The following is a 9102-nucleotide window of genomic DNA, read 5'->3' on the forward strand; positions in this document are numbered from 1 at the left end:
ATTAACAGAATTGGAATATGCAAGAATATAGGAGGCATATTCTATCAGCAACGACAAACCTATGGCATTTATGTCAAGGTAACTGAATGGGTTGAAGTTACTGAAAAAAGAAGACAAGGTGTACAAGCTGAAACATGTGTTGTACAGGTTGAAGAACGATATGTTCTCTCTTGAACATGGATTCAAGAGAAGTGAGAGTAAGGCAACTCTCTATGTGAAGAAGCAAGATGGAGTATTTCCATGTCAAAAGAAGTATGTTGTTGATTTGGTGAAGAAATTTAACATGTCTGATTGTGAGAAGGCACTCACAACAATCAATTATGATATGTGGTACTCGAACTTGTGCAATTTCAATTTTGTTGGTTGGACATGCAGCGAATGGACATGAAGTTTGGATGATATAAAAAGCAATTCGGAAAATTGCTTTAGTTTTGAGTCTGGTGCTGTTATTTGGAGTTCAAAGAAACAAGAAATTGTGGCATTATCATCATCGAAGCAGAGTATGTTGCAGCAGTTGCAACAACAAGGCAAGTTCTGTGGTTAAGAAAGTTGTTAGCTGATTTCTGTCTTGAACAAGTTGAAGCTACAAAGGTTTACTCTGACAACAGATAGGCAATTGAAATGGTCAAGAATCCAGCATTTCATGGCAAGAACAAAAAGTTTGGAGTGCGCAACTTTGAATCAAGGGGGGAGTGTTGATTGATTCAAAATCAATCTAGAATTTTGGAATAATGGGGTTTGTGGTTTAACTTAACGTGGTATGTTTCCTAGTTATTAAGAGTTTATTATTTAGGGATAATGGGTAGTTATCTATTTTTTTTTTATATATTCAGTATTTTGTGATTAGTTTCTTTAACCTTTTTGGATCAATGAAATATTCAACTTACTTTCTCTGAAATCTCCTAACATCTCACAATGTTCATGGACAAAAGTAGTTTGGTTCTTGCAGGCCACTCCAAAGTTTGCGTTTATAATTTAGCTTGCAATACTGGACCAACAATGGCCTGACAAGGTGATCAAATGGAGTACAGGAGCTGCTGTAGCTTGTGACTTCTGGTCCTTTTCTCAGTTCTCATCGCATTCTTCTTTATCAGAGGATAGAAAGTTGGATTTTGAGAAACCATTGTGTCTGAAAGATGTTCTCTGATAACCATTGTGTCTCCTCTCTCTAGCAAGCTACTCATCCTAGGTATGGTTGGATGAATTTTTTCACATGTTTCTGATTCTCAATATTCCATCAGCACTTCCATACTTAAACAAGGATACATTTTGAACCACATGGTCAAAATTTCCAGAGCTGAATGCTCCTCTCCATGGCATATATCTTGGAAGATTTTCCTTTTTAGGAATGAAATAGGTATTACAGGTGACAGTTTTGGCACATTTTCAATCATATTTAAAGAAAGTGTCCATGAAGAGTCGATTACAAATTTTCCTCTTCGATCAAAAAGAGAAAACACTCAACAACAGAAAAGAAGATGTAACTGAATCAGTTGAACTATATGGATATGTATAATAGCTTGATTTAGATACAAACTTTATCCAAATCAAATGATTAAACACACAAGACATATTGTCATCAACATGATTAAAGAACATAGCATATTGCAAATTTGGTCCTTATAAAATTACCCAAAGAAATTTGAGAAAAAGAGAGGGACCTAGTGAAAATGCACTGTGAGAACATGCTGTAAGTCGAGAATGGTTGTGTCTTAACGATTTTCGTCTGGCTTTGCTGCTTGACTGTTGGTATCATCAGGTGGTTGTTGTTTTGACGAACATGAACATTTCTCTACCCGGTTGATATACGATTCATCGTCTGCTTTTTTTAATTCTCCCCACAAATCTTTCCCTCCAGTCTTCAGTAGGAAACAGAAAATGAAATATCCTAGGTTCATAATGCATATAACAAACACAACTTTAAAAAGAAACCGAAAACTGTCTAAACCAAGCTGTCTAGAGGTAACATATGGATTTGGATCTGGACTTGTGTCTGGGTCTGGACAACTTTCTTCTTTCTTCTTGAACCATGCGCGCTGAAGCCTCGTAGCCTCTGGTGACTCTGCTACTTTTAAGATAGCCCTTGAAACATCGGCGACCCGATTGGAAAAACCTGCAAAAGAGAAATATGAATCTTACCATTTAATAGCATCGTTTCAGTGAAGTAAAGTCTTGGAAACTTACGAATCCAAATCCATCAACATTGAAAGGTTCTTCAACCATTTTATACGTGTTGCAATATTGTCCAAGAAAGAGTCTCAAGTAAGGTATTTCCAGGAAAGCTCCAGAGATGCCACCCTTTTTTGTTCCATTTCTCAGAAGTTCATCGCATTCTTCGGAGGTATCAAAGGGCACAAGGTTAGATGGTGAGAAACCTGTTTCTATACGCTTTCCAAAGATGAACGATGTTCTCTGATAACCCACTCTTTCTCCTCTCTCAAGCAAGCTACTCATGCTTGTTATGGTTGGATTAAGTTGTTGTGTTGTTAAAAGTGATGCTAAACTGGCTGTGTAACTTTGAGTCAACACGAGAACGATGAAGTACCATGAAATAACCAAACACCTTGCTCCAAAGCTGAATACCCTTTCTCCTGAAAGCAGCGAGTCATTAATTAAGAATGAACCAAGGTTATATTATATCGGTACATCCAGATATACTAAGATATAGGGAGGAAAGATTGATTACTTGGAGCAAAAACCATGGTCGAGAAAGCAAACCAGAATATGGTACTAGCTTGGTATCTTTTCGGTCCTTGAAAGTCAGGATTAACCCTATGCTCAACAACCCAAACAGTAAAGCCAATAATGAAGAAAAAGCCTAAGGAAGTCAACCATAGTTTCAATGACAAAGGCTTGAAGAAACTGAATTGGCCTCTCTTCACTAGGTCATCCATTGGGACTAGAGATGTTAAAATGGTACAACCCACCCCATTTAGATCCATCCCATTTATGGTACAACCCACCCCATTTAGACATATCCCATTTAGAACCCAGTCCATGTAGAACCCATATCCGTTTAGACCCATTTAAAAATAGGTCTATTAGGGATACCCATTTAGAACCCGCGAAATTTACATGTACCCATTTAAACCCATTTAAATTAGATTCTTTTATTTATTTTTTCGTTATAATTATGTTTGTAAAACTACTTGCGTTGAGCTTGAGCTGATTCCCCAGAATGAGTTTCACTTTGCTGTTCTTCTAGTTGTGTAGCTTCCAAATTTATCTCAGCGAGAGCATCTTCTTCATTCATGTCTATAAACTCATCCATCCTGTAATTAAAAGCATATAAATCCTCCAGAACTCTATAAACATAAAGAACTCTATAAATATAAATCCTCCAAATCACAATAAAACTAACATTTAGATTTTACTTTTAGACTTTTATATATTTAGTTTTGCACTATCTATATATATATGATTACTACATATTGAGATGATTCACAAAGCCAAATGGGTTTTCAGAAACAGAATCAAATTCGAAAAACAAATCAAATTCAAAAACGGAAGGAGAAGAGAGACGTTATCATTATCGGGTCGGGTGGAGATAAAGAGTCCTCTGTTCGATTCTGAAGATCAGCCAAGACGTTGGGCAGCTCGCCGGAGAATTCGTTGAAGGAGATGTTCAGTGAGACGAGGTTCTGAAGATCAGCCAAGAGCCCAAGACGTTTAGGTTTCCGGCGAGTTTGTTGTGAGAGATGTCGAGAGTTCCGAGATTGACGAGGCTAGAGAACCGCGACGGGATTGCTCCGGCGAAGGAGTTGCAGCTCAGGTTCAGAGATATCGCGAGGGTCGGGATACGGCCTATCTCGTCAGAGATATCGCGAGGGTTAAAGGGAAGAGAAGATGAAAAAGGAAAAAAAAAACCAAAGGCCCTTGAGAAACCAAACGACAACGTTTAAAAAAAAACATTAGTGGGTTAAACGGGTTCCGTTTATTTTAGCAAAAACCCATTTAATAAATGGGTCTCAAGTGGGTTACCCATTTAAAACCCGACTGACTTAATGGGTCTAAATCGGCATTTATTTTTTTTCAGAACCCATTAAAAGCCTGCGAACCTAACATCCCTAATTGGGACAATCAATCCAACTCCTGATTTAATGAAAGGGAATGTGAAATCGACGTAAGAGGATCTGTTCGCCAGTATGGTTGTATCTCCCACAACCGCATCATACCTCTGCAATTAATAGAGAGAATAAAAGAAATAGTTTCACTAAGATAGTTTTTTTGTAACTGCTCTCTCTTAAAGGGAAGATTAGTTAGTGATCTGATATTACTCACCCCAAGGAACACTTGGTGGACCAAGTCATTGTAATTACCGGCTGCTTTACCATTACGTTTCTCAAAAGGTATGAACTCATAGGAGACGTCATAAGGCAGTTCCCGAATCACAGCCTCAAAGAAATCTATGCAGAAACCTGTGATGACTGTTGAATTGGTGATAGGATCCCTTGTGACCTTCACGAGATCAGTGTAACCGGTTCTCTTTGGAACTCCGATGCGCAACTTCTTCCCATTAGTCGGGATCTCCCATCCTTTTGGAACAGAATCAGCATCTCCAGGCCATATAATGGGCTTAAGATGATCTTTCCAAGTTGATAAGGCGCTCTCGCTGCTCCGAGGTTGCTGGTCTATTTTCTTCACAAGACCGTTTTCCTCTGTCCAGAATCCTATTGACCTTTCTCTGGTTCCGAGAACATTAACAATCTCAAACACCGATGGTTGCAGTTGCCCGTTGATGAAACGAAAATCCCCTGCGAGTCCTTTGAACTGCACTTGTGAGAGTGTCTGGAGAAGCTTTGGACCTAATTGTGATGAACCAAGAGCTTCAAGTTCAGAAATATTCCTTCCAAGATCCGCATTGCTGAAAGTTAAGTTGTTTGTCCCAGCATCTTCAATGGCTATTGCCAGTGCGGTGGTAGCATCATATGCCCACAATCCGTAGACTGTAAGCTCCTTACGTGGGAATCTCTTCCTCCATCGAGATCGAAATTTGTCGAGTTCTTTGGATTTCTGAATATAGGTTTTAACACCCAATACCCCTTCCATAGCCTCAATACTCACCTCACTTAACAAACTTAAGTCATCTGTAACTCCGTTGGTTAGGATCCAGACATACCCCGGTCTCATCAGACCAATCTCCTTAGCTTTGACGAAGACTCTCGAGGCAAGAGAAGAGTACATGTGGACAATAAACACTCTTGTGGGCATGGTCATCATATTAAGAAGCTCTATGGAGATTTCATCATCAGTGGCATTGAGTGCGATGACAGATCTATAAGGTATTCGAACGTTGATTTCTTGTAATGCATCAGTGAGACGAGGCATTATACCTTCTCCAAATGTGTTGTCGATGTAAACAGGAACAACTTCTCTCCACCCGAACAGCTTGATGATAGATTTGATGGCGTTCACTTGAGAGGAATCTTCATACGTAGCACGCAAGAAGTATGGACTACGGAGAGATGTTAGAAATGGGCTTGTTGCAGAGTAGGAAACAACTGGAACCTGTGTTTTTTGGCCAATCTCGATTAAGAAATGATCTTGCATTGAAGTCCACGGCCCCAAAATAGCTTTCACTTGCTTGTTCTTTATCAGCTCAAGCGCTGTGACATTTTCGAAACCAAGAAAAATTCAGTAATGGTACATGCCGATGTATTGAGAGAGAGAGAGAGAGAGCGAGAGAGAGATTACCTGCAGCTGCTGCGCCCACAACGTCCTTTCTGGAGTCACCGACGTTGATAACAAGCCTTGTCTGAAACTCAGGACGAGAAGAATAAAAATCGGAAAGAGACAAATTGACACATAGCATGGCAACCTCCGAGTTTGTAGTCCCGACATCAGTTACGGCACCCACATTGACTTCGGTTCTTCTGTTGTTCTGTCCTCGGCTAAGCTCCATAAAGAACACCGAGAAGAAGAAGAAGAAAATTATCTTGTTTTTCATCTGAGGGTTTCTTATAAAAAAAAAGTGTTTAATTTTCAAGTATGGGAAGTAATTAATAATGATCGATCTATGTCCCTATATATAGTAAAGTTTTGATAAGGTGGTGAATTTTTTAATTTCAAATTCGCATCTAGACGAAGTCCGAAGAAGCAATCTAATAAGTATTTGGAATATTTCTAAATATCTTATTGTTTATTTTATTAATTATATTAATTTAGATAGTTATCTTTATTGTTTTAGGATTTTATTATATATAGCCGTCTAAACCTAAGTTTGTATTCAATTGATGATTTATTAATAAAATTGAGAGTTCTTTCTTTGTTGTTCCTTGAATTCGGTAGATCATTGGTGATTTCAACGAATTTAAAAAGACATTGATCTTAGTCATTTTTAGACTAAATAAGATCTTTGTGATTATCTTAGTTTTTCGGGTATTTCTAAAAATCAACGGATCTCTAATTGTATCCCTATAAAACTTCCGCTACATCAGTTGGTATAAGAGCCATCACTTTGATTTTTCAATCAAGGTTCGTTTCTGTTTCCAAGTTACCATGTTGCTTGGCTGTTTTTTATCAAAGGGATGATTATCTTTTTAATTCAACCGACGATTTGTACGGAGAGTACAAAGAAATTTCTGGTCCTGCGATATATGATAATTATGTTGAAGACATGATTATTGTCAAGCACGTAGATTTCATATTTTGGAATTATGCGTTCAAGACAACAAAAGTCAACGTGAGAAATTCCGTTGGTGTTATCAAAGGCGAGACTGAAAATTCTAACCATGAAGAAGATGGTGAGACAACACGTGCATTGCAAGAGTGTTGGGAATCATGTGGCTACTCATTTATCACTAGGTTAAGGGCATATACATCACTGAACTCCATGGAAGGGGTTTACGAAGTATTTTTTTATTATTATTTTTTTCTGTTTGATTTTTGTTTTAAAAAGAAAAAAAAATAATTAATCGGACCAATCGCGGATCGCTACGTGCCGTGGGGTCTGCGCTACAGTAATGATCCGGGTTTAGTGCAGTGACTCTGCAGGAGACAGGTTCACTTCTTTTGCTTATTTTAATATATTTTTTTTTCGAAAACTGTGTGAACTTCCCGTGGAGTTCACTGATGCAGATACTCTAATGGGTATAGCGACGTGTAACTTTACGGTGGAGTCGGAGAAAGTCATGAATGATATTATTGAAGAAATTATCAGAAGTTGTTTAGGAGTGTTTCAAGTTTGGGGTCATCAATCAAAGAAACTAACAGAAAAGGAATATCTACAGAAGAACAAGATTCGAGAGGGCGAATCTTCTCTAACCCGGAGAGAATGATGCAGATAAGTATTTGGAATATTTCCAAATATCTTATTGTTTATTTTATTAATTATATTAATTTAGATAGTTATTTTTATTGTTTTAGGGTTTTATGGTTTTATTATATATAGCCATCTAAGCTTAAATTTGTATTTATTAATAAAATTGAGAGTTCTCTCTTTTCTCTCTTTGTTGTTCCTTGATTTTGGTAGATCATTGGCGATCTCAACGAATTTAAGAAGACATTGATCTTAGGCATTTTTAGACTAAATAAGATCTTTGTGATTATCTTAGTTTTCCGGGTATTCTAAGAATCAACGAATCTCTAGTTCTATCTCTATAAGGCTTCCGCTGCGTCACAATCAAATATGACAGGGATAGTATATTTTTTTTATCAAATACATGATAGAGATAGAGATAGTATCAAATACAATTTCAAAGTACGGCCAATTCTAATATAATATTTCCATATTGAGTAGGATTAGAGTAGGATTCTAGTTTTGTAGGAGACGACAGTGGCGAACCTAAGTTGACTAGGGAGACGGCAGTTGCCCCCACAAAAATATAGAAATAAATGTATTTGCATAAGAAACAACAAGCTTTTCGTAGCATAGATGATTTCAGTCCTTTACCTGCCTCCCCTAGACCACGGTTTGAATTCCCTTCTAGCCATATATTTCCCTTTCATTTATTTTATGTCCCCACAAAAAATGTATCCTAGATTCGCCACTGGGAGACGACTTAGCATTCTCTTTTGTATTTAAATTAGTTTATATATTGATCTGACAAAAATAACTGAGCAAGTAGTATAGAAGTAAAACATAATATAATTCCATAGACTTTGCCGTTAAAATGCCCAGGTTGGAGCAGTCACTTTCACTGTGGGATGATTTACTTGAATTGTAAATAAAAACGACTATTTCATGATATCCAAATCAAATAAAGTCAATCCATGATTATAAGGAAAAATTCTACTATTAAAATACTTCAACTAAATTTAGTTTAGTTTTTAATATCTAAATTTTATTATTATCCAGTTTTAAAATTTCACAAATTATTTAACAAAGTATTTTATCAATTTCAATACATCAATTTTCAAGATCGTGTCTGTTATTCTCGACTTAACAGAATGTTAATTTTATTTATAATAAAATGTTAATATTTTAATAAAATAAGATAATTTTCAAAAATATTTTAAGAATCTAAATTCTAAAACTAGAAAATAATTATTAGATCTTAGATTAAAATTATAATTGAAATTAAAAATTTCAAAAGTCTAATTAATTATTTTAATTTTAGTTACGAATTATACTAGTTATGGTTCTAGTTATAATATACTCATTTTAGTTGTACTAGTAATGTTATGTGCTCTTTTTGTCGTGAATTTCGTACAGTTAAAAGATAAAGTTTGATTTTAGATGTGAGATAATGGATTGAAAATGATGATAAGTTGATCGATTTAGGATTGAAAAAAAAAAAAGTCACACCAAAAGTCTTGCACAAGAACAATAACAAGAACAAGAACAAGAAAGTGATATAGTTGTGGGGGATTGTGTTTCAAATCGTAGATTTAGAATCATATGTGAGTTGTGTTTTGGATCAGAATTCAGATAGGATTTTGGATAAAATAGTAATAGTATTGATTAGTAAGTATCAAGTAGAGTTGTTCCGATTCTTTGGATCAGTAGAGTTGTTCCGGTTCTTTGTTGAAGTTTTGTTACTGGAAATGGTGATGCTTTTGGTTCCTTGGGTAAAATTGTTTGCTTAATTTGCAACAAGAGTGGAACTATGTTTACTGCTGGTGAGGATCGACAGTGAAGGTGCATCAGAAGATCCCTAGTTG

General features: G+C 36.3%; 1 protein-coding gene across 1 annotated transcript; it reads right to left on the reverse strand.

Moving 5' to 3' along the window:
• Positions 1–1712: 1712 nt before the first annotated feature.
• Positions 1713–5947, reverse strand: LOC106338939 (glutamate receptor 2.2-like). Its single transcript, XM_013777799.1, is given in 8 exon segments — positions 1713–2092; positions 2095–2113; positions 2185–2591; positions 2687–2881; positions 3993–3996; positions 4064–4177; positions 4282–5606; positions 5695–5947. Coding segments are annotated over 8 exon segments (2697 nt in total).
• Between the last annotated feature and the right edge of the window lie 3155 nt (positions 5948–9102).

The sequence above is a fragment of the Brassica oleracea genome, chromosome C4, assembly GCF_000695525.1.
Source record: "Brassica oleracea var. oleracea cultivar TO1000 chromosome C4, BOL, whole genome shotgun sequence".
Classification (NCBI taxonomy): Eukaryota; Viridiplantae; Streptophyta; class Magnoliopsida; order Brassicales; family Brassicaceae; genus Brassica; species Brassica oleracea.